The sequence below is a fragment of the Poecile atricapillus genome, chromosome 2, assembly GCF_030490865.1.
Source record: "Poecile atricapillus isolate bPoeAtr1 chromosome 2, bPoeAtr1.hap1, whole genome shotgun sequence".
Lineage (NCBI taxonomy): Eukaryota > Metazoa > Chordata > Aves > Passeriformes > Paridae > Poecile > Poecile atricapillus.
In genome coordinates, this window is record NC_081250.1 from 110,184,901 (window position 1) to 110,209,461 (window position 24,561).

General features: G+C 41.6%; 1 protein-coding gene across 1 annotated transcript; it reads left to right on the forward strand.

Moving 5' to 3' along the window:
- Nucleotides 1-397: 397 nt before the first annotated feature.
- Nucleotides 398-24,113, forward strand: DSG2 (desmoglein 2). Its single transcript, XM_058833579.1, has 15 exons — nt 398-524; nt 6,599-6,634; nt 7,494-7,628; nt 8,545-8,703; nt 8,969-9,113; nt 10,330-10,490; nt 11,316-11,450; nt 11,598-11,783; nt 12,731-12,990; nt 13,793-13,935; nt 14,515-14,742; nt 16,187-16,417; nt 17,433-17,579; nt 18,700-19,022; nt 21,016-24,113. Exons 1-15 carry the CDS (start codon nt 480-482, stop codon nt 22,030-22,032), a joined length of 3,351 nt encoding a protein of 1,116 aa, XP_058689562.1. The 5' UTR covers nt 398-479; the 3' UTR covers nt 22,033-24,113.
- The last annotated feature ends 448 nt before the right edge of the window (nt 24,114-24,561 follow it).

Below are 24,561 nucleotides of genomic sequence, written 5' to 3' on the forward strand. Positions count from 1 at the left end.
ATCTCTGCCAGATAAGAGCAGGAAGGATATGGCTCGGAGCGCATAAAAAATGAGGATTACAGGGAAGGTTGTCCTAAAAACGCTCACAATTTTATTTGCCCATGAGACTGCGCTCCCCCCAACCAATTACTCGTTTGGTGTTTGTATCTGAGAGCCTCCTGCACGCTCCGGCTCGCCTTCCTCGGCGGAAGCGGGGCAACCAAACAGCAAACTCTGGGAGTCCTGGGGCAGCGGGAGCCGGCCGCTCCGAGGGCTGCCCTGTGCAGCCTCCGCGGGCGGAGCTCGCTCGGCGTGGCACGGCCGGGACTCGCCGCCGCGGGCCGGGCGGGGCTCGGGGCCGCCTGCCTCTTGCCCCCTCCCGGCGCGGATCCCGCCCGGCACACTCCACCCACCCGAGGCTACTTGTGCCCCCTGCACGGGCCGCCGGCATTCCCGGCTTGGGCGGCAGGAGGAGCTCGGCCCGGCCCAGCACGGAGGTCATGCCGCGGGGCCCCGGGGCGGCGGTGCGGCTGCTGGCGCTGCTGGTGAGTGTGGGGTGCTGCTGGTGAGTGTGGGGTGCTGCTGGTGAGTGTGGGGTGCTGCTGGTGAGCGTGGGGTGCTGCTGTGCCGCGGGGCTCCCTCGGTACCGGGCGCTGCTCTTCTGCGGGATGCAGCTGCGGGAGTCCCGAGTGCGGCCGCCGGAGAGAGGTGCTCCCGTCGGGACTCGGCAGCCCTCCCAACGCCGGCTGCGTGCGGCTGGGAATGGGTTTTCCATTTGGGAATTAGATAAAACCATCGCCCTTTACTACCTGAAAGCAGGTGGAGGTAGGAAGTCCCAGCAGGAACGGTATCTGGGATGGGTGGGGTTGCTGAGGCGCCGCGAGGAACAGGAAGGCAGCGAGGAGTTCACATTGTTGCCGTCTTAATGTTCAACATACTCTCTATACTGATAAATTGCATTTCAATTCTGAGGAAACAACGCTAGCAGGAAGATGAATCAAAAAGTTTGGAAGTCTTTATCGCCTTAGAAGAATTGCACCAAATTCTTAATAATCCAGGAGACTTAAGGCTTTGTCCTGCCCTTCCCTCACTATATTTCAGCCATCAGCCTTTAGATCTTCCATCCTATGGAATACTTCTTCAGGCTGAAAGCAAAGACTGTCTCATAACAAACTGAGAACGAAACGCTTGGTTTGTTGGATATGGACTGATGCTTTCTAGCTCTTTCTGCCTGGTTTAGAACAAACTCTTCGTTGTATCTGTGGCATTTTCTTTTGCTTTTCACCTTTCCAGGCTGGCAGAATGCCTGCGGAAGTTGGGCTGCCGCCACTCCATGGTGAGGGTGGCGGCCGTGCCCTGGGCTGTGCCGGGAGCTGCCGGGCAGGGATCAGTAAGGACTTGTTGCATGGACTGAATGGAAGGCGCTGGGGGTCGGGACCTTGTTCCCTGGGCTCGGGAACCCGCAAAATCGGATTTGTTATCTGGAGACCTGTTGCCTGATAACTTTAATACTGATGTATGGTTGTGGATAAGTTGGCCAGCAACAGTTAAACCTGTTTTTACAGCAAGTAAAAGCAAATGGTTGGGGGTTGGTTGGAAAATGTTTTATCCTCATTTTGTCCCAATTAACGATGGAAAACGTGGAGTTCCACTTGTGCCAAAGTTTTTACATACTCTGTCTGCAATACCTGAATCCACACCATCGTCCATTTTGATGGGCTTGTGCTGGCTCAGGATGCTGATAGTTTTTCCTGAAGAACATTATTTTTCTCTATCATCATTATCCTCAGTTTCAGCTAAGGATGGGTCAGGATATGACGTACTGAGAGTCAAGTAAGTTTGGCCTAAAAGACTCATTGTTGGGTAGAATATTAGAGTGAATAAACCTTCCTTAGCTGGAGGATGCCAGAAGAGAAAGAGAGGCACTGCTGGGTTTTGAAATTTTGTTGGGTTTTTTTTCTATTCTGGGTATTCATGTGGCAAAAAGTCAAGTTTCTTATTTGAGAGTGTTGGAGTAGGGTAATTTATTTCTTATAAATCTTAAGAAACTACTTAAAAACAAAATTAGTCTAAGAGTAGTGACTTCTCAAAGCATCTTCTACCTTAAGAAGCATCAGGAATGGTAGGTTCTTCCTCTCTCAGTTTTTCCTGGAAGTATCTCTCAATGTTCCCTCCCTGCCTGCAGGCTGCTTCCCTGTATCATCATCCCTGGGTACCTTGTAGAGGTCACGACAGATTTCCTTAGGCCCCTGCCTTCGACCCTTTTCCAGGAATGTTTGGCTGTGCTGAATGCTGGTGCACCCAAAGGGTTGGGCTTGACTTGGAGCATGTCCAGGGCACACACCCAGAACCATGGGCCTGCTGGGCGGGCACAGCTATCGAGGATTATTAGACTGGGTGGTTTCCCGGTCATTTCTAAAGGGGGTGGACATCATGTCTTCAAGAGAAGAAGTGTTAGAACATTTCCTGCATTCGAGTGAAAGAATAGTTGACAGAGATGTATGAATCTTACCATGGGAGTAGCAAAATTTACCTTTTCTCTGGATGTCTTCCTCAGATTATACTTCATTGATGTTTGGGATGTTAGACTTAGGCTGGGTATGAGGAAAATCCAGCCTAAATATATTAGATCACTGCTGTAATGTCAGAGTCAGTAGCAGTTAATTTTCAGAAGTCATAGAAACAAGATAAATAAAAACCATCACAAGGTGATGTTTGATTTTATGAAGAGCAGAGGTGAGCTAATTCAAAGCAATCTAGCTTCTGTTGCCAGTAACATGTTGAAACGTGGTAAAAGTATTTACAAGCATCTGTGGATTGATTCAACATTTTAATATTGTTCCAAAAATGAGGGGAAACCCAGCTGTGGTGAGGTCTGAAAGCAGCTGAGAAATATATAAGGTCTAGTACTTTATCCATGCCATTGAACTGAAGTGGTATGTTACTTATGATACCAGACTTCAGGAAAAAAAAAAGGAAGCTATCCAGGACAGACTACAGACCAGTAAAAAAATGCAATCTAAAGTCACAAAATCCTGTTTTATCGTTGTTTTAAGGGGTACTAAAGAACTGGTATGTGAGAAAAAACAGTGAATAAGATGTTTGATAAGTTTGCAGATACATGAAGGGTGGAAGAAAAGAGAATTAAGAAAAAGAAATTGCACCTTACAATGAGAGCATTGTCGACATGACAAAGGAGATTAGGTTTGAGGCTAAGACATCTCAGTGTAGATGTTTAAGTTTCTGTTAAGGTATAAGGAGATGCAGTGGATACTGAGTGCACGTGTTTGATTAAATCAGACTGTACTTTTGAAGAAAATCTCAAGAGTGTGTGACTCGTATCCCTCCTGGGTGAAACCGTTGGGAGATGCATCCATCTTCTTGTAGATGTTTGATCTGTGGGAACAAGCTAATTCTAGTCTGAAGGATCCATCAGAACATGAGTTGTATAGTGTTGGGTTCTCTGCATCAGATGCTTTGCTCTACAAATCCTCCTGTGTTGGGTTTACAGTACATAATTGCACATACTTACAATCAGTCGAGCTCAGAGAGAAATAAATATGGACTGGTTTGGGCGTGAGTTGAACAGCACTCCGATCTCTGTTGGTGTTGGCTGTATTTCTGCTGGTCATAATGAAAGTGTAGGCACTTAGCTTTCATTTAGATACATAAATTTGTGTGCCTTACTCTGAATATCATGCAAGCAGCAATATGGTCAACTTGCAAAGAGCTAAAAATTAGGATAATAAAATGAAGATGAGAATTAACAGCCTTTTCATCTGTAGGACTACCTAGGCATCCCCTTAGGTCAGTGAGACTGAGGGACCTCCATCCCTCATTTTTAAGAACAGGATAAACAGTTGTCCAGAAGTATTTGAGTGTAGTTTGTTTCTTCTCAGGGCCAGGAGATGTACTAGTAGGTGACCTTGGTTGGTCCCCCCTGCTTGCTTCTCTGAGGTCTTCACTTGTCTTCAACACCAAACTGACTCACAGGAGTGCAAGCCCCAAATCTAAGACACAGCACACGGAAAAGACCAGATTTCTAGGCATTGGTGTTTCATGATGTAGTAAATACAGACACATACCTTCTTGGTTACTCAGTCTTTATAGCTTTACAGCTTAAATCTGAGCTTTGTGTTGAAAATCTCTCTTTTAGTCACTTCCTGACTGATGAACAAGGATTTGGGCAAGAGCAGCCTGGCAGTCACTATGCATGGCAGTCACTCCCTTCTTTCCCATGGCTTCTTGCCTATTCCTGCTGTTTTCCTGTAGTATTTTAATATTTCATTCCAATGTCATTACTTCAGGACTCAGACTTTTTTTTTTTTTTTAAACTATCCAGTTTTCTTCTGAAAAAGTGTTCTCAGCTCTGGTCAACAGGTGTTATCAGTAGATGTCTTGTTTTTCAAGCCGAGGCTACGATCCACGGCAAATGACAGAGCTTCCCTACTCTGAGCCATTTAACAGTTGTAAGATACTAAAAAAAAAAAGAAAAAAAAAAAGTTGGGGGGAAATTTGCATGTTCAACAGGCAGTAAATTCTGACATTTCACTTGTTTTTGAAGAAAATGTCACTGAAAAGTGCTTTTCCCCCTATTTAAAATTTTTGGAACCTTTAAAAATTTTTTAGAAAAAGGCTGGATCCCTTTATGTATTTTTTCTCCTTGTATTTATTCATCTTGTAAATAAAATTGTCATTCTTAAACATTTTCTATAGATTTTCTTATGAGGCTACCTGTGGTCTGTAGATTGAATAATACCAGAACAAAAGTATTATTTACTACCTTAGCATTAACCTAGAATGTTTTGAGGGACATTTGCTACCATGCAAACAAATTGATTTTTAGTAATCTTAATGAAAGATTTTCTTCTTAGAATGACTGGTGCAATTTTTTACACATTTTTGACACACATCTCAGTGGAAGATCTGCTTATTCTTGGTCTTCAGACACTTTTGTTTATACTGGGTTCTCGGGTTTCCAATACAATGAAACTTCACATGCCTCTTGTCTCCATTCAGTTTTGAGACAGAAACAGTTTATCTCCAGTTTACCAGTTAGAACATCCAGGGATGTTTCTGATGTCATCTTGACAATTATTCACCTTCCAAAAGAGCAGCAGCTTCTGTGGAAAACCTTGACTATAAAGCAAAATTCTCCTGTCACTCTTGCTGGTATAATCTCATTAGTCATGAAAATAAACTTTGAAGATCCATACAGTTAGTGAAATCAAGTAAGACTAAGAACATCCATGAAAACAGCTTGGTGTGAGATCCTGTACTCTTCCTGATGCATATCCATTAGGAAACTTACTGCTTGATAATTTTTGTCTTCAGGATATATACATTGGGAAAAATACCATTTGAAAAACAGTTTTGTTGAACAAGTTGAAACAGAAATCTGTTGTATTGCTCAACACGGTCTGCTGGAGTGTGTGGGTTCAAGATAACTTTTTTTTAAAAAAAAAGAAGCTGTTATCAATTCACTAATCAAGGCTGAGTCAGAGGGAGGACTAGGGAGAGCCCAGTGAACAGACTAGAAACCAGTCAGAGACTGACTTATTTGAGTAGAAAACCACCTTTTCTGAGCCTGCTTTGCCTTAGGGAGTAGTATGCCTAAGAAAATAATCACCCAAGTTGCAAAATATAAGTAGTAGTAGTTTTCAGAATAATAGCAGTATTCGCAACTTGTTCAAAGTTCAAAAGCTTGATTTGTAGGTTTCCCATGTTGTAATAGCCTACTTTTTATTGTTGCTGCTTCCTAATACCTACATTTTTTTGCAGATTTAGGGGTGTTGTTACCTGCAGAGTCTTTGGTGCCTGTAGAGTGGACATAAACATGGGGTCTCTGATAAGTGGGCTTCTTCCCCCCAGGATTTGTCACCTAACTGAGCCATTCAAGGCCATGCATAGCTGTCCTGGCCTATCCTGGTGTGTGAAGAGTTGGGCAGTACTAAATATTCAGTATTTAGAACTTTGCAGCTAGCCTGCAAGGTTTTGTCAGAGCAAGCACCTCTGCCTTGTTTAAATAAGTGATGCCCTTTATCCCTCCCAGCAAGGTTCTGAGTAAGAGAACTGCTTCTGTCATGCACACTTCAGCAGATGTTTGGGTTTAGTCCTTACCTTTAAACACCATTTATGAGATTTTCTTCTCTAGTGTGATTGGTAGACCACCCCAGCCACAAATCCAAGGCTTGCCCAGAAGAGGGAGCTTCTCCAAAGTGCTGCCGGCAACCAACACTTGTTTCCATCTATGGCACATCCTCATAGTTTTGGAGTACTGAAGCATTATTCAGCACTAAAAACCATGGTTGTTTAAAAACTACTATGAAGTCTGAATTTATTAGAAAAGAAAATATTAATTGCTTATAATCTGGAAATTATACGATAAAGGTGCCAAACTTAATTATTATGTAGTTAGAGTGTATGTTTTTAATGTCAATGGTTATGGGTGAATTTTTTCAGAAGCTGTTATGGGTAAATAATAAATATGAATATATACAGGTCAGAGGCCTTCTTCCTTGTGGCTTTGCTGCTCTTATGAAGCAGGTCGCAAAAGTTAAGTTTTAGTACTGCTGAAGTGACATGGAATTAACAATGACTATCTTAACTTCCATTGCAGATCTGTTTGAATTATGGACATGGGCTCCACGTGAAGGTAGGATATAATGGAAAGATTTTTCTTTATCAGTGCCTGTGGAAGGGTTCTCTGAGCAACATGTCAAAGCCATGCCTTATTTCAGTTGATAAATGTCTTGAATTCTACCATTCTCTGAAATGTGAAAGCTGCATAATGAATAGAGAAATGAAAGCTGAAAAGTAAGTGAATAGATTCCTATATCCATCACCTAGAGTGACATTGAACTTTGAGAAACTTCCCCTAACACAGTAAAAATGTAGATTGGTTTTTTGAACCCAGTAGATGAAAAACCACTGTTTTATTGAATATGTTAATCTGGGAGCCAACCGAGACAGTAGAAGCTAAAGTGGACAGAAGGATGAGGGGTGTCATGCAGATTGAGAATGAGGTGTAGTTAAATGGGGACAGCAGAGACATTGGGTGAATTGAATAGAGGCCTGCTCTCCATGTATTGTTTCAGAGAAAAGGTTAAATACGCAAGGCAGTATTGGTGGGAAGATAAACATGGTGGTAAGGCAGAAATGGTGGTTCAAAACAGCCGTAGTGCCAAACTTCTTCCCACATCTGATGACAAACATTTAAATCCTCCAGAGCATTTTCACCAGGCACTGTCCATGGAAACTTGCTCATACTTTTAACGCCTGTCTTGCCTAATTCTGTATTGATGAAAAGACCAGTGTAGTTTTCCTCTTCAACCAGCTTGAGGACTGTATAGCTCTCAGATTGTGACTCAGAAGGGTGGTGCTGCTCCATGATTTTGAAGTTACTAGCTATTGAAAGAGCAAAAGTTGCTCATAAGTCTTGGCTACAGCAGCAATAAAATCTTTATCTGAAATTACTAAATGTAATGCTGACGTTCCATCTTGTCTTTTCACAGGTTTATAATCGAAATGCCAGGAGGGGCGTTTTGTCTCATCCCAACAGCCTAGTCAGACAGAAGCGAGAATGGACAGTCCCTCCAGCTTTCATACGGGAAGAGGAGGACAATTCCTATAAGAATCCAATTGCTAGAGTAAGCCCAGAAAACATTTTAATATGCAGTACACATAAAAATAGAAATGAAAATGTAAAATAAGAGTGTAGCTTCCCTAAACACATGCACAAATATTTCTTTAATTTTAAAGGACTATTGAACGCCATTTGGAAATTGACACATTTCCTTCTGTTTCCTTTACTTTTAAAGCCTGGTTTGGCTCAGTCACTCATCTTTTCATAGCCCCATTTTTCATTAAGCTTTGGGGAATGCAGTATCTTTGAGGTTTTTTTTCTCCACCACCCATACTCAGATGGGGTTAAGCTTGACAAGCGGGTCCCAGGTCTGCTAGTGGTGATTGAGCAGAAGCATGATTATGTATACCTAGTCATTTAGGAAACAGTGCTAAAAATAACCATGGTGTTACCCTTTGTGAAAGAGTGATATGTGTCTGGTTCAGTGCCGGTGTTGAAACCTAAATTCACCACTCCTGCCATTTCAGCATATAAAACGACTGCAGGTGGTGGCAAGATGTTTCCCTCTGCTTGGGCTGCACCTTGATGGTGATACTGGCACAATGCACGCTTTTCCAGATGTTTTGAATATCTGCTGACAGCAGAGAAAGGGTGTAATCTCTAGTCTCTGCAGGCTCTTCTATGTGTTCATCTCCAGGTCTGACCTTTTTTTCCTCCACCCTATCCCTTCTCCAGTCCTGGTATTTTTGCTAGCTTAGGTCTGACCTCCCAGGTCAGCTCCTGGATCCAGATGTTTCTCATCTCCCTGCACCAGACTGTCAAACAGAACATGCAGCCCTTTCTGCATTCTCTACATCTCCACAGTCAAAGGAGCGTAGGGAAATGTGTTTGTTCATTACAAGATGGAAAAAATATTTTGTTGCACTTTTAAATGTAATTTTATTTACTGAGTGGTATTTAATTTGCTATATTCCTACTAGATACATTCAGATCTTGAAGATACAGGAATAGTAGTAACATACACTATATCTGGTCAAGGAGTAACAGAACCCCCTTATGGATTATTTGTTATCAATGGAAAGACTGGTGACCTGAACATAACAGGAAGGGTGGACAGAGAAAAGACTCCAATTCTTCTTGTAAGTTGAAAATTATATTTTTTCTTTTTCCTCCTATCCATTTTTTATTTATTTCCTTTAAATGTGTCTGCTTGAAATAATACATATATATAATGCATTTCTGGTTATTTGTGTATACCTGCTTGTATTTGTAAGCCTATATAATAAGCCTTTATAATACTTATACTTTGTTATATATAATGGGTGTATTTCTGTTTTGCATATATGTTTGTATATATGACAGTCACTCATTGGATTGGTTTATTGTTTCTCTCTGTACTACCAGGTCCGAGGCCACGCACTAGATAAGAATGGGGCAAAACTGGAAGAGCCAATAGACCTCCCAATTAAAGTTGTGGACATAAATGACAACTTTCCAGTGTTTTCACACGAAGTTTTTGTTGGTTCAATTGAAGAATTAAGTGAAGCAGGTATTTTTTTTTCTTTTAGCTTTTCCCAAGATATGCAAGGGGACAAGTGAATATGCACTTTGGAGCAGCATATCTTCAGTAACAGACACATTTTCTTGCTGACATAAGCCAGGTTATCCATGTGTGAATGAAGGTTTTTATTCAAGGCTAAGCTGTGTTGTGTGATTAAGGACGAGCATCCCCCTAGGGGCAAGAGAGAACAGTATTCCCTCTTGTGGCACCTTTGGTTTGTTGTCAGAGCTACCACAAATCCAGGAACCAGAGTTCTTCTGCAAGAATTGCACAGGAAATGCAATCTGCCTTCTGGCCTGGTAGTCACAGCCTGTATGGGAGGGATTTCAGTCTGCCATCCTCATCCAAAGCCCTGCTTTGTCTGTGGGCTGGAGAGGTACTTTGCTGGTAAGCGCATATGGCTGTGCCATAACCATTGAAGAACAAGTTAATGGCCGTTTTCCTATTGACATCAGTAAACATAAGAGCAACAAATTATTTTCAAGAAGATTAGAAAAGCTGGTATAAAACGACCTAATAAATAGCTGGCAATGTGTCTGTTTTAATGGCACTATAATCTGAAGAAACAAATTCTTGCCCATCCACTTGGGAGAGGTATTGAGTAACCTCAGCAATCTTTCAAGTCAGTAGCAGCCATATGTAATGGCTCTTGGCATGAATTCCAGCTAATGTTAAAACTTAGGCTCTGGATGCTGAAGTACTCCCTCTCCCAAAGAACAAGACCCCCTGCCAGATTGTAAGGGGATTGCACCATGGGTACCACCACGTATATTGAGTAAAGCTGTTGGAAGGCATCAAAACAGATCAGGGGTTTTAGTAATGTTCAGGTGAAGGAATAATTAATGCTCTCTTTAGAATAATGTGTGAGAGAAATGTAGCTCTTTGTTCAACAGCTTGCATTTTCTGCTCTGTGGGGTATCTATATTTTTCTGTCAGATTTACTGAGAAAATTTAACCTGTTGTTTAATTTGTGCATTGAATTCTGTGAGTTACAGATGTGTGGATACAATTTTTTTCACAGCTAGAACATATATTTTTAACACGTACCTTTTGGGCTTAAGAGCACTTCTTCAACTTCATGCATTAAATAAATAAAGTCAGGAGCATCAGAAAATTGTGCAGTGGATCTAACAAAATGATCTTATCTTTGACATTACAGTAGAAATACTTACCAGTACATTGTTGTGCATATTGTGTTTTCCAGGTACAATTGTAATGAGGATAAATGCAACAGATGCAGATGAACCAAATAATCTAAATTCCAAAATTGCTTTCAGGATTGTTTCCCAAAGCCCTAGCGATGCATTCAGCATGGATAAGAATACTGGCGAGGTTCGAGTAGCAAAAATAAACCTTGACAGAGAGGTAAAAAAACCTTCCAGTTCTGGCATTTGTTAGTAGTAGTTTTCTGGTGCCCATTGTGTCGTCCTCAGCCCTGCCTGCAGGATGAAGAACCAGCCCTCTCACCTTTCTTAATTTCCCTTGGGAAATTAAAGCCTTGTCTGGCTGATGTGTGCTTTTCAGGGATTGAGGGAGGAGGCAATGGGGGCTGTATCCCCCATCACTTCCCTTGCACAGCATCAGCCTGATGATTGTTGCTTCCTGTCTCTCCTGTGCAGTCAGGGCAGCAATTACACAAATCAAGGCATCATTTCTTTCTGCTGGGGAGTGTATGGCAATGATAACCCAGATCACCACCTGCTAAGATGCTGGTTGCATCTGGATTTTTGTAGCCTGCCATGCAAATTGCAGTTCAAAGTGTTAGGACAGGTGCTACTGATGCTGCATTGAAAGACATATTACCAGGGACATGACCTGGTCTTGCAGAGTTTTCCCTGGCCAGCAGATGGAATGCTGTCTCTGTGACTGAGGGATGTGGCTCTGCCTCTGGCCATGTCCTGACATGCAGGTGTCGCTGGTCCTGTCCCTGCTCATGGCCACTGGAATTTTTTACTTTGCTATGTAAGTACAGTCTGACTCTTTGTGGGGGAGATGTGAAAATCATATATCCCTTCCAAATCCTCAGTTCTACCCCAGCAGAATCTATTAAGCTACTTGTGTGTGAGATTTATTGCTAGCTAGAGAGGAGTTACAATTGACCATAAGAGACATTACCAAACTGTAATAGAGATAATATAGCAAAGAATTAATTTTTAGCCTGGATTAAAGACCTTTTTCTTACCATGACAGATACAAAGTAGCTATTCTTTGGTGGTGGAAGCAAAGGACCGTGGTGGTGAAACAGGAGGGAATGCTGCAACGTGTTCTTTAGAAATCAAGATTCTGGATGTCAATGACAATATACCCATTGTTGAAAGTCGTACAGTAAGTACAATTATCACAATTTTTAGCATGTTCCTCCGCCTGCCAGTATCCCATAATAAGACACTGTGCAAAAATTTATTGTATTGATAAAATCAGGTAATCCGTGACATCTTTTTAAAGAGTGGATTTTTTTTTCTTTTACCACAGTTTGAAGGAAGCATTGAAGAAAACAGGGCAAATGTGGAAATTATGCGGATAAAAGTATTTGACAGAGATGAAGAGTTTTCTGATAACTGGCTGGCAAACTTTACATTTGTTTCTGGCAACGAAGGTGGTTTTTTCCAGATTGTAACAGATGCCCAAACAAATGAAGGGATTTTGACTGTTGTGAAAGTAAGTATACATTTTAGATATTCTACTTTAAATATTAAATATTAGAATAATTTATCCACCTGTGCTGACAAATTGTTTATTCAGTCAGTATGAAAAATATGTGGATACTCCTCCTTTGCCATATTTTTAATGCATTCAGTAATTCCATGCAAAATACTAATTTTGTCAAGTTCTTCAATTTGCATTCTGTGTGATCTCATATAACTAGTAGGTTATATTATACACTAGAAGTCCCCAGATTTTCCTTGCCCTTTGGGCAAAAGTACTAACATGCTCTAAACTTTCACATTTCTGCTGTCCTTGATGATTTCAGTATAAATTTCTTTGTTTCCCTTGACCATTGATAATGTGGCAGGGAACACCTGTTCAATAGGCCATGGGCTACAAACTATTTTATGAATTTTTGTAACTTGAAATGATGATGAAATTATTTTCCATTAGTGGAAATGTCTATGGTTTTCACTTTTCTTTAGTCCACAAGTACTGAAGATGCATAATGCCCTAAGTATAATTTTTTTCCTGCTTCAGTTTCATTATCTGAAGACTGTTAATTATTAAAAACAAATTTTGAGCATTATTAAGTGAGTGATTTGGTTTAAAAAAAAAAAATAAATTTGAAGCAGTCAGGTAATTGAGGACTGTTTCACTAAAGCTATATACAGAATATATGGCTAGGACTCCTTTTAGATATCTTAAATTAGTTTAATTAAATAATATAAAGCCATTCCTATGGTGTCATCCATTAAAAATGAGCAAGAGTAACAGATTAAGAAACTTCCTTTCACTGCAACACCCTTACTGCTTAAATATTAATTATTTACATTCTTATTATTTAAATAAGGATGCTATTTAAGTAGTACTAATTAAGTATTAAATGTACGCATGTTGTCTAGATACTGGATTCTGACAAGTTCTGAATTTTTTTATTATTTTCTGTATTGCTCTAGGAGCTGGATTACGAAAAAATGCAAAGCCTAAACTTGGGTATTGTTGTTACAAACAAAGCAGAGTTCCACAAGTCAATTAAACACAGTTACAAAGCAAAAACAATTCCGATCAAAATTAAGGTGATCAATGTGCAGGAAGGTCCTGTGTTCCCTGGTGGCACAAAAATTATTGAAGCAAGTGAGAAACTGCAGATAAAACAAGTTATTGGACAGTATCAAGCCTATGATGAAGACACTGGAAAAATAGCAGAGCGCATTACGTAAGAATTTTTTTATTGCCATCACAACTGAGCATGTCAGAAGTCATATCTTATTGTAAAAATTTGCATGTTGAACTGAAATAATTTCAAAGAAAATAATTTTCTACTAAGGATAATTCACACTTTAAACATCAGCATCATCTTTAATATTTTATTATGCAGAAAACAGATGTGCTTGTGCTGAAGTTGTCTGTTTGCGTGGTGTGTTTGTCTACCTGTCTACTTTTGAGAGTAGATTTACCAATCTGATTTCATTGTCTCCAGTAAAATTAGGAAGGAATATGCAAAAACATTTATCAGCCAGGCAGAACGGGTGTAACACAGATATGTCTACATGTGTGTCCTTGGGTTTTGAATCACAACTTTTCAGCTAGATTAAATTTAACTGCCGCCATGTCCTTTACAAATGGTGCACAGCAGACTTGCACACCCAGGGGTGGACCCCTTTCCCTTATGCCTGTAATACAGTTTTTCTAGGGTGTCTAATGCTCAACTTTTGCTGGGAGCACAGATGGAGGGTGCTCAGCAGTGCAGCTCCATCTCCTGCTCCAGTCTCACTCCCTGATTGTATTTTCTCTGATGCACCCTTACGTAAATCTTTGATCCAGAGAGAAAAGCAGCTCTCAGCATTCAGGGTAGATTTATAGTTGTAACCAATTACAGTGGCAGGAGGATCAGACCTCAGACTGAGGGATTTGATCTCTGTTTTAAATGATGAGTAAACATACTATGGAGCTTCTTTTTCTACTGATGGCTGTTTTCTTCATTATAAATGTGTCCATCTGTGTGTGATTTTCATCAGATACATGAAAGGAAAAGATGCGGCAAACTGGATCACAGTAGACCCAGTCACAGGTGAAATCCGACTTGCTAAAAATCTTGATTACGAATCACCTCATGTAGTAAATGGCACCTACACTATCACCATGTTGGGTGTAACTACTGGTAAGTTGAGAGGGTTTTGTTTTCACACAAATTGGTTTGTTTGCCTGTCTATAAGGGTAGTTGGTTTAATCTACCCATCTCTAAGGTTTGGCACCAAGTGCAGTCTCGGTATTCACAGGAGAGACACAGGCAACTCATTTTTTGGAATGGGTTCCCAAGGCATCTGTTTCTCCCCTTTGACTAGATGGAGGTGAACTTTTTATAAAAGTTTTCAAAGACAGGTCTGATAGGAAACTCTATTGTCAAGGTGGGAATTGCCAATATCTCAGTATGCCTATCATCAGACTTCACAGTCCTAAATTTTCATTTAATATCCTAATTCTTCATTTATAATCTGCATGTTACTGTGTAGCTTTACAGAATTTCTGTTTTCAAGTTAAAGTAACAAAACAGCTTGCAACTTCTTCAGAAGAACTTTGTCAATATATTTATTAATATTGGGAATGAAGCACAGCTCTCATAAGCTCTTTCAACTTACTTCAGCCATGTTGGTGTTTTGGAAAATGCTACGTTTTTTTTTATTTTAAGATAATTTTTTGTGCACAAATCAATTTAATTTTTTATATTTCAAATTCTTAGATTCCCCAAGGAAAACAGTCACTGGCACAGTCATCATTCAAGTTAAAGATGAGAATGATAACTGCCCAGTTATTGTGAACCCTGTGCAGACTGTGTGTTCAGATGCAAAATTAGTTGATGTTACAGCTCATGATTTGGATGGTTACCCATACAGTTATCCCTTCAGCTTTACTGTCATTGATGAGCCAGAAGGAACAGCAGCAAAATGGATAATTGCCTCTGGAAATGGTAAGAAAATGTATTTTTAATTACTCTCTGTTTTTTTAAGTCCTAAGGCCATAATTTATTAATTCCAGTCAAACGGACAGTTTGGCTGAGTGAGACCAATAAAACAGCCCTTTATATGGAGTCAGGCATTAGGACCATAATTTGCATTCTCTACCCTTCTCTCTAAAGGTTATAAAACTCCAGACATGGCCTGTGGTGTGTGTTGCCTTCACTCAGCTGGACCATGTTTGCCTGGCTTGATACCCCATGTGTGGTGACCAGGATTTCATTAATAATGCTGGGATCAAGCTATCCCCATCTCCTCATGGAAAACATGCTGTGATGCATTATCTGGGCCTAGATGACAAGCTGTCTGCAAGCCAGCAGTGTGTCCTAGTTGCCAAAATGTCCATGGTGTCCTGGGGTGCGTTAGGAAAAGCATTGCCAGCAGGTCAAGGGAGGTGATCCTGCCTCTCTCCTGTGCCCTGGTGAGGCACATCTGGAGTGCCGTGTCCAGTTCTGCCTCCTCGGAACAAGAGAGACGTGGAATTCCGGGAGCATATAGTAAAGGGCAACAAGGATAGTTAAGGGACTGGAACATCTCTCTTACGAGGTTAGGCTGAGGGACCGGGACCTCTTCAGCATTGAGATGACTGAGAGGGGACCTCATCGACATCTGTGAGTATCTTATGAAGGGAGAGCGTCAAGAGGATGGACCCAGGCTCTTCTTGGTGGTGCCAAGCAATAGGACAAGAGGCAACAGGCAGAAACTGATGCACGGGAAGTTCCATCTGAATACGGGGAGGAACTTCTTTACTGTGCAGTGACCGTGCAATGGAATGGATTGCCCTGAGAGGTTGTGGAGCCTCCCTCACTGGAGATACTCAAGGGCTGTCTGGATGCAATCCGGTGCCATGTGCTTTAAGATGACCTTGCTTGAGCATGGAGGTTGGGCCAGATGGCTCACTGTGATCCCTCCTAACCTTAAACATTCTGTGATCTTTTGCCTAGTTAGTCCTTGACATGAATAGCCACAGGAACAGGTGTTTTGTTGACTCCTGATCTCTGTCTGTGACATATAACAGATAAATCTCAAGACTGAAGCTGTTTCTTTGTAAGTTCAGCCTGTATCTATTCAGATTACATGGTTGTTGCTATACAGGTGATTGGGCTGTCTTCCATGCTAAGTCTCTGGTCATGTGAAATTTCACAACTATCTGAGGCTGAAAGTGGTCATGGCTGCTCACTTACCAGCATGAATTACTTAATAAAAATGAAAGCACATGTACTGTAGCAGCAGCTAATTAACCTTAATTCCATTGCATTGGCTGGGCTTAAGTGAAGGGGATTTGTTGGAAGACAGTAACAGTTGTATTTTAGTTAGTTTACAGGAGTCAATTTTCTCTGCTCACTTCTTGTCTCTTTTTTTTTTTTTCCCTTTAACCTCCCTCCACCTCTGCCTCAGACACCAGCGTACAGCTGGTACCACAAAACCTGAAGCCAGGCAGAACTGAAGTTCCCATGCTAATAAAGGATTTCCAAGGGGTCAGCTGTGCTCTGCCACAAACTCTGCAGCTGAGTGTTTGTGAGTGTGCAGATGATGGCGTGTGCCAGGAGAAGTTTGTTGGTGCGAAGTCAGTGGGTCTGGGACCAGCAGCGGTTGCACTAATCATCTTGGCATTTTTACTTTTGCTGCGTAAGTAATTGTTTCATATTATCTCAGAAGCACTGTAAATGTGATCTGCAGAGCATCAGGGAAGAAATAGTCCAGCTCCCAGGTTTTATCATCTTGATATATTCTGTGTAAACTCCTAGTCTTGCGGGAAGTCATGGCAGATCCCCAGCTAGTTCTGGTAACGTCAGCATTTCAGCCTCAAAGCATTTCAAGCTGTGCATTTCAAAATTAATATGAACAACTTTTAATGTTTGTTTATGGTGCAGTAAATAACAAGTGGGGAAGCAGTGAGGAATGCTTTTGGTATTCTGAGATGTCCCCAGGTGAACTCTAACTCTTCCTACTCAAACCACTGCACATTCTCCACTCTCTTTTCTGTCACTGCAGATTCACTGCCTTGCTCAGAACAGCATGTGACATTGTTCTTTGGTGAGATAAAATAAAAGGAAAATAAGAATATTTGTAATTATGGTGTGACCAGGTATAGCAGTGCTGCATTCAAACTCTCAATAGCTTATTGCTTGTGCTGGCAGCAATCTAACTGTGATAAAACAAAGTTCACACCACAGGAATAATATTCTCTGCTTCTGAAACTGGGTTATTTTGAGTTCCCCAGGCACCGCTCTAGGCATGTCAAAGGAGTGCTGAGGTGGAACTTACATGATGCCATGTCGTTATCTAGTAGTAAAAGAAGAGGAGTTAGAAGTTAGAAATGCTGAGGTTGTGCAGTGACGACCAGGGCTTGGAACTGGTCTTTGAGATCTTTGATGAATTATAGCTACATACATGTGTGGCCATCAGTCCCTGATGTGTTAGTTGTCAGTTTGCTCTCTAGGAAACTGGCCTCAGCTATATGCTTCTAGGAAATGCCTTGGATATTTAGGAACCTGTCTTCACTCATTGCCAGCCCTCATCCTGATCACTAGCTCTTTGAAAACACATTTGAGTATGGGAGCTGGCCGAACTTACAGTGGTTGTAAGTATGCTAAGGTCCTAATAACCACACAGTTAATGGCAACCTCCTGTTTCCCTGTAGTTGTTCCACTCTTACTGCTGCTGTGTCCTGGTGGCTTGGGAGCAAAGGGATTTGGTGGAGCAAAGACGTTTGCTGAAATACCAGACCACAGTGAAGCCATGTTGCGTCAGTGGAACAGTGAAGGAGCAGCTCCTGAGGAGAAGGCATGTATCCCTAATAGCCCTTCTCTTTGATTTCTATCTCAGTGTTCAGTTTGGCACCTGGGGCCCCTTCCACACTACAGATGGATATTTCAAAGCTCTACAACAGATTTTAACAGCACATGAATATTAATTAAAATTAACCCTGTGAGGCTCAGCAAAGGATGTGTGGGAGATGACTTCTACCAGCAGTTGTAGAAAAAAGCAACCATAGCACTTAAATCCCAAAATATAGGGAAAGCAATCAAGCAAATGTTGATCATATCTGAGCAGAAGATATCTCATTGAACCAACAGAGAGTGAACCATTTGCATTTGCAAGCCTGGAATGCTCTGCACCCCTTTGGGAGAATGATAAAGCTGAAAAAAAATGGGCTGTAATGCTGAGCTTCCCGTCATTGGTTTAAAGTTTCAGACTGTTTTAAATTACTTCCTTTTGTATTTTCTTTTTTAAACAGAGGAAATTCCTTAGTAAAAAGAAAAAGGCAGAAAAAGGTGCAAATCTGCAGAGGGAACAATAAATGCCAAGAGAAATTTGCTCTTTGTTGTTATGCTACAAAACAGGGTTTTCAACAAAAGGGCATGACACTGACATGCTTTTGCACAATAACAGAAACAGGAATAAAAAGTCTTTGATTTGGGGCCAATGCTCACACCAAATTCTTGTTAAAAGATAATTAACAAGGAAGCCAAACTGCTAGGAAAAAAGAAAGGGCCAGACAGCACCACAGAGGTGGCAGGCAGCGCATATTTCCCTGCTTTGTGTCTGAGGAAAACTGGGCAGTTTTTCTTGGAACAGCTGAGCTCCCTAGAGTTTTGCAAGCCTTTTTTTGATGGGCATTTTTGGTAGGGATTTTTTTTTCATTTTCAATCCTCTGAGTTTCAAGAAAACAATGATCTATAGAAACATTTCCATGAACCTTCTTGACAATACATTTGTGGAAGCTGCACCCTGTTTTAGGAGGCCTTTTACTCTTTGCAGCAACACGTATAAGTGCAAATTCAAACAAGTCGTAAGACAGCACCCTCCCTGTTCCCACCCAGCCCCACTGCTGGTTTGGTGAGTTCCATGTGCTAGACAGCAAAGCTTTCATGTCACATCTTAATTTGTCTTATTTATGTAGCCAGTGCTAAGCTTCATTCCACCCACTGCACTTGGGAACTTGAAAGGAGGAACAACAACAGCAGCAACAGCAGCAGGAGGAATGAGTGGAGAAGAAGCTCTAATAGGAGCAGGCAGCTCTGCCTCTCACGTAGGAGAGCATCACAGCACTGTTACCAGGGAAAGATGGGAAGAGCAAAGGCGTCTTCTTTCTGCTGCCGACTATGGAGCCATGACAGCTGAAGGCATGGCAGGTGTAGATGGCAAGACAGTGGTGTCTGGAGGAGGAGTTGCTGTGGGAGCAGCAGGAGCCATGAATGAAGAATTCTTAAGAGACTACTTCAACGATGTAAGCATATGACCCAAAAATAACAGTATTTTGATGTTTACGCTTAGCATTGTAAAATATCATTCATGTTATGACAGACAGAGATGAGTAGATATGTAGATATAAACAGTCCGGATATTGTGCCTGTAGAGTTGGGGGTATTAAGGATCTTTGGATTAGCCACACATGTGGGGACTTGGAGTGTGACAATGCTCAGTCTTCTAGCACTGAATGCTTTCAAGATGTCACACAAATAGACCCTTCTCTCAAGGAGGTGTTTGTGGATGGGATCCAGAATATTCAGCAACAGCAAAGGAGCGCCTTGTCCGGGAAAAAGCCCTGAGAAAGACTCTGTGATCTAAATCTCAGGGACTTGAGAACATGAAACTGGTCTGTAGGGAGGCACCTGTGACTCATCATGTGTCACAGCTCCAAAATTTACCACGGAGCAGGTTTTTGAAAGATAAGCCAAAGATGTCATACACCAGTGGGTGGGGCTGTATTTTCAAAGTAGCTGATGCAGTGAGTGGTGCTGACTTGTCTGTTTGCCCAGCAGCCTGGGTAAAGGGCCATTCATCAAAAGTGTATGAGGCACATGTCGCAATCCCCCTTTTTTTTTTTTTACTCACCTAACCATTGGCTAGTAGGTTTTTCCTACTTGTTGAAGCTATTTCTCTTCATGTTACGCACATCCTTAGTCCTTTGGCTGGTGAGCTCCTTGTAGTGAAAGTTTGTCTGCCATGCACCATCACCTGTAGAAACAAAACGTCTTCACACCCTACAGCTGGCAGATGATGTGGTTTTGCAGGGGAGTAGCTGAGCAGATTTGAATCACCACCTCAGGCCAGGGAAGGATTTGAGCTTTAAGTACTTTCATGTCTCAGAGTGCTCTAGCTATTGGTCTCCTGGGTGAACAAATGCAACAGTAGCAATCTTCTTTTCTTCCACTCTTTGTGGCTTACTTTAAGCATGATTGCTTGATGAAGTCTGCAGGAGGGAAGTCATACTCAGTATCCATACAACTTCTGGGAGGCTAAAATATCTCAGATTAGGAATGAGGAAACAGACAAGTAACCAAACCAAATAGTTTCAGTTGCTGATTTTTGTGGCAGAATCTTGGGTTGTGTGCCTACTTCCAGGATCAAGTGCAGATAAATATGCAGAGTCAAATTGGGTCTTGATATGTAGCATATTGCACAGATGCCTGAGCTAATTTCCAGTCCAGAACTTCAAATGTGGCAGAAAGGTGGTTCTGAGGACCAGCTAGGAGACATATTACATAAAGCTGGTTCAGCAGGCCCAGAGGATTTGGCTGCCTTCACTTTTGGAACTGGAGCTGATGCAAACACATACACAGATATTTGTCCATGGCAAACACTGCTTTCAGATGGAGCTGTAGCCAGAACTCATGAACCCTCCTTGTTGCCAGGTGGCCTGCAGAGAGCCTAAGAATTTACATGATGGACTATTCACCCGTGCTTTACCAATCCATTCAACTTTTTGATTTGTTTCTTGTTGGTCATTTTGGATGTGATCCTGTAGTCTGTGCTAGTGAAAAGGGCCATGGTAGGTGATATCATGTCAGCATGTACTCAGTAAATGGTTCTTTAAATGTTAGGATACTCTCAGAAATGGTCTTGATATTCTCCCACAAAAACCTAGTTAAAGGTGAAGTTCATTCACTGAACTAAAAACAATTTCTTCATGAATATAAAAAGGAGTATCACAAATGGCAGATTTACTGGAAGGAACAGCAGCAGGTGGTGATGGTATCCAAGGTTTTAAATATAATCTCAGATTTTTCTTCTCATCGAGTGTACTGTCAAGTTCAGACTAATTTTAAAAAAGAAAAAAAAACATGTTAGGTACTGCCCTTGCTTGGTTGACAGTTTCTGTGGGATCAGTTAAATTTTTTATTTCAATCTTTTTGTCCAAGCATTTATGATTTTTCAAAATTACTAAGTCTAGAGCTGGCATTAATGAACTTTTGGTTGCTTTTATTTTCTGTCTGCAGAAAGCTGTCTCTTTTGCGGATGAAGATGAAGAACAAGCTGCAAAAGACTGTCTCCTGGTTTATTCCCAGGGAGAATCAGGCTCCCCTCATGGCTCCGTTGGCTGCTGCAGCTTTATTGAGGGGGATCTTGATGACCATTTTCTTGATGATTTAGGAGACAAGTTTAAGACTCTAGCAGAAATATGTATAGGTAGACAGATCAACATGAAAGACGGTGGCTACAAGAATGAATCTGGTTTTGGTCTTAGTGAAGCAAAGTCACAGTTCTTAGATCAGCAAAATGCTTCCACCTCTGAACAAGCCTTTGCCTCCGGCAGTGGGTTCCAGTCCATCCACACAGGCAGTGGCACAGGAGAAAGCACCCTGTCCAAGGGGGTGGTCACAGAAACAACCTTTTCATCATCCCCTTCTGGGCAGCACAATGCCCGGCACCTCCCCACATGCCACGCGGAGAGCAATGTCACCATGACTGAAACATCCTATTCTGTGGGGGCTCCTGCCCGCTCAGCCCCTCTCTTTTTAGATCCCCAGTTTAAGGAGAATGTAGTGGTGACAGAGAGAGTGCTGGCACCTGCATCAAGCATTCAGGGAATGGTGAAAATCCCTGATTTGCCACACGGAGGTAACGTGGTGGTTACAGAAAGGATGGTGAAGTCGGCAGGTGCAGGGCCAGGAGCCCTGACAGTTCAGGATCTCCGTGACTCACAGTATGTCGTGGTAAGGGAGCGAGAGAGAGTGCTTGTGCCTGCTGCTGCAGAGCAGGGCTCGCTTAGCTTCCCTGCTTCGACAGAGGAACACAGCACGGTGCTGAATGAAAAGGTGGTGACAGCCTCGGGGCTGCAGAGCAAAGCTGAGCAGGCACCAGGTGCCAGCTCAGGAAGGCAAGAGCATGCTCTAATCACAGACTCCCCACTTAACCTGATGGGCTCTGACTTACAAGGGCCTCCTGCCAGTGCCACACTGAGCAAGTCTTCCAGGGTCACCAAATACAGCACAGTGCAGTACACTCGCTCATAGCCTGGCTCCTTGCTGGGATGGCAGTGTCTAGCACCCTTCTGTCTGCATGCATCCTGCCTCGGCCTTTTCCATGAGATCCAAATTTGCTGGAGCTTCGAGAATGACAAATGTACTCATTTGCACTAGTTTGTATAAATATGGATTGTATGACCAGGAAGCAATTAAGTAAATCTGGTGTTAAGTTATATTGGCAGGGATGCTTTTGAAGTGGAAAGATGTGGGAAATACTTTTTTTTGTTACTGCTTTTTATTGTACAGATAATGTAAGAATGCCACATAACCAGAGCTGCATAATTTTGGGAAAACAGGAGAAAAGACTCAAATCTAGTGATGGATAGCAACCTGCAAGGCACAAGTAAAGTTTTTGAACTGCTATTGAGTGTTTCTGAAGTCCTCGTGTGTGGGGAGTCAGTTTCTCATTGTGTGTTTGCCATTGTGTTGTGGGCCCTGGTAGCTCCCCCTGAGCCTTGCTAAAAAAATCTTCCTGAGAAGCCCAGGCTACCAAAGCTAGTATGCCTGCAGTGGTGTGTTGATCTCCTGAAGGGATGTCACAATTTCAGGTTATCAGAATTTGTAACTTAAGCAATCAATACTTGCATGTTACCACAGAAGTTAGAGAGCAAGTAGCAAAAAAGCTGAGAACTGCAATTTTTCATTACCTCAGTCTAACAGTTCCATTACTTGTTGTGGGTTTACGCCGGCATGGATAAGTAAGCATTTGCATTGTTATATTTTCCACTTTATTTAACTTATGAGAATCAGCCAAGGCTTACCTTAGCCTTAGAGCCAGAGATTCAGCCAGTGGCTTTGTCAGCAAAGCTTATGGCCCTTGGACATCCATAGGATACGATTGACAGGTGCAATTCAGTATTTGGAATTGTGTCTGTCACCTCACAGACACAGAAATCAGCCTTGTGTGTGTGAGGTTCCACTAGTTTCAGTACCAGAGCTCAAGTGGCTGGTGAAGTGCTGTGTAATGACAGCTTCCCTTGGCTGTGACGAGAGAAAGCTCCCTTTAGCTCTGCTTTGCTTTTCTTGAAGTTTATGTGGTAAAAGCAGGAGAGTGTACTGCACTGTTTGGCAGTACATATATATGCACATGTAAATATTTGTATGCCATTTGGAACATTCTGAAGTTAATTTTATACAAGAAAAATTGTCTTACACTCCATAAGTTTTCTTAGAGTAGAAGTATTTTTGATGAGGCATAGGTAGGATGTTTATCTCCTACCTGTGAAATCAGCAAGATGGTCATAAGGTACTGCAAAGCCTGTGGACCTGCAGAACTTTCAGGTTGTCTCCATCTCCTGGAATTTTCCTGCATCTGCAGCGTTATTTTTTCCACTTAGGTGTTCTAGCTTTGACTAGAAATGCTCTCAGTGTGTTTAGTTTTACTAATAGTAAAAGTTGCTTTAAAGACATAAATACATAAACTTGGAACCATTGCTGTGCTCAACCATGACAGATGGGTCATTACATTAAGTGGAGTAGTACTTCCAGACATATCAGACTCCCTGCTTGGTTGGACCTATTGGTTATTTATCTCTTACACTATGTTTTTAAAACACATGTATTTATTTCTAAGTGAGCCTGCAGTTCCAAGTAGTCACCACTTTTCTGACTTTCTAATAGAGTATCTTTGTGGGTTTATGCGGTCTTAAAATAAAGAATTCTACTGTATTTTTTTAGTTCTTCATTCAAATAGCTACCCCAGTGAAAATACTGTCTTTCCTACTGCAAATAAAGAGTTTAAAGATGGAATGAGGACTGAGATTTCCCAAACAGCCTCAAGGAATATCTGAAAGATGCAGATGTAAAAAAAGCTGGTGTCCTGCTATAACAAAGATTCTGACAAAAATGTGAATTCTACCTTAGTGGTTAAGTGCACTAAATTTTGTGACTTGATGCAAGAGAACAGCATCCCCTCTGTAGATTTACTGGGCTTTGAGGCAAACCCTTCAAATCAGTTTTATGCTTCCAGACAACATGGCATAAAACAGTCTCAGTTTTATAACGTGTTACAACATGGAGCTGTTAACATCCAGAAGAGATGTAAGAGTGTAATGTTTGTAAATAAACTTCTTTCAGGGATCTACTTGTAAAGAGTCTATTTAAATAGATTCCTTAAGAGCCTTAAGGAATCTATTCAAACCTTAAGAGTCTCCATTATTTGACTTAGTCTTGTACCAAGGCTGCAGCTGCTATCAGCATATCAGCGTGTGTTAATGCTGGCAGAACATCCATCAGATTAAGTCACTCACTTCTAATGGAGCTGTGTTTTGTAAACGATAGTGACTGGTGGGAGGAATGTACAGACCCAAATTAATGGAAGTTCCTGGTTAGCATCTGACTACTAGATAACCTCGAGAGGGGAACTAGCCCCAGACATTTATCTTTGTGAGGGATGCCTTGTTGTGACTTCAAAAGGAAAAGCAAAGTCTGTAATTTTCTTATCTAAGAATAAGAGAGCACAGTTATGCTGAAATGCCAGCATGACAGGGATTATATCCATGCTGCTCTTCTGTGATT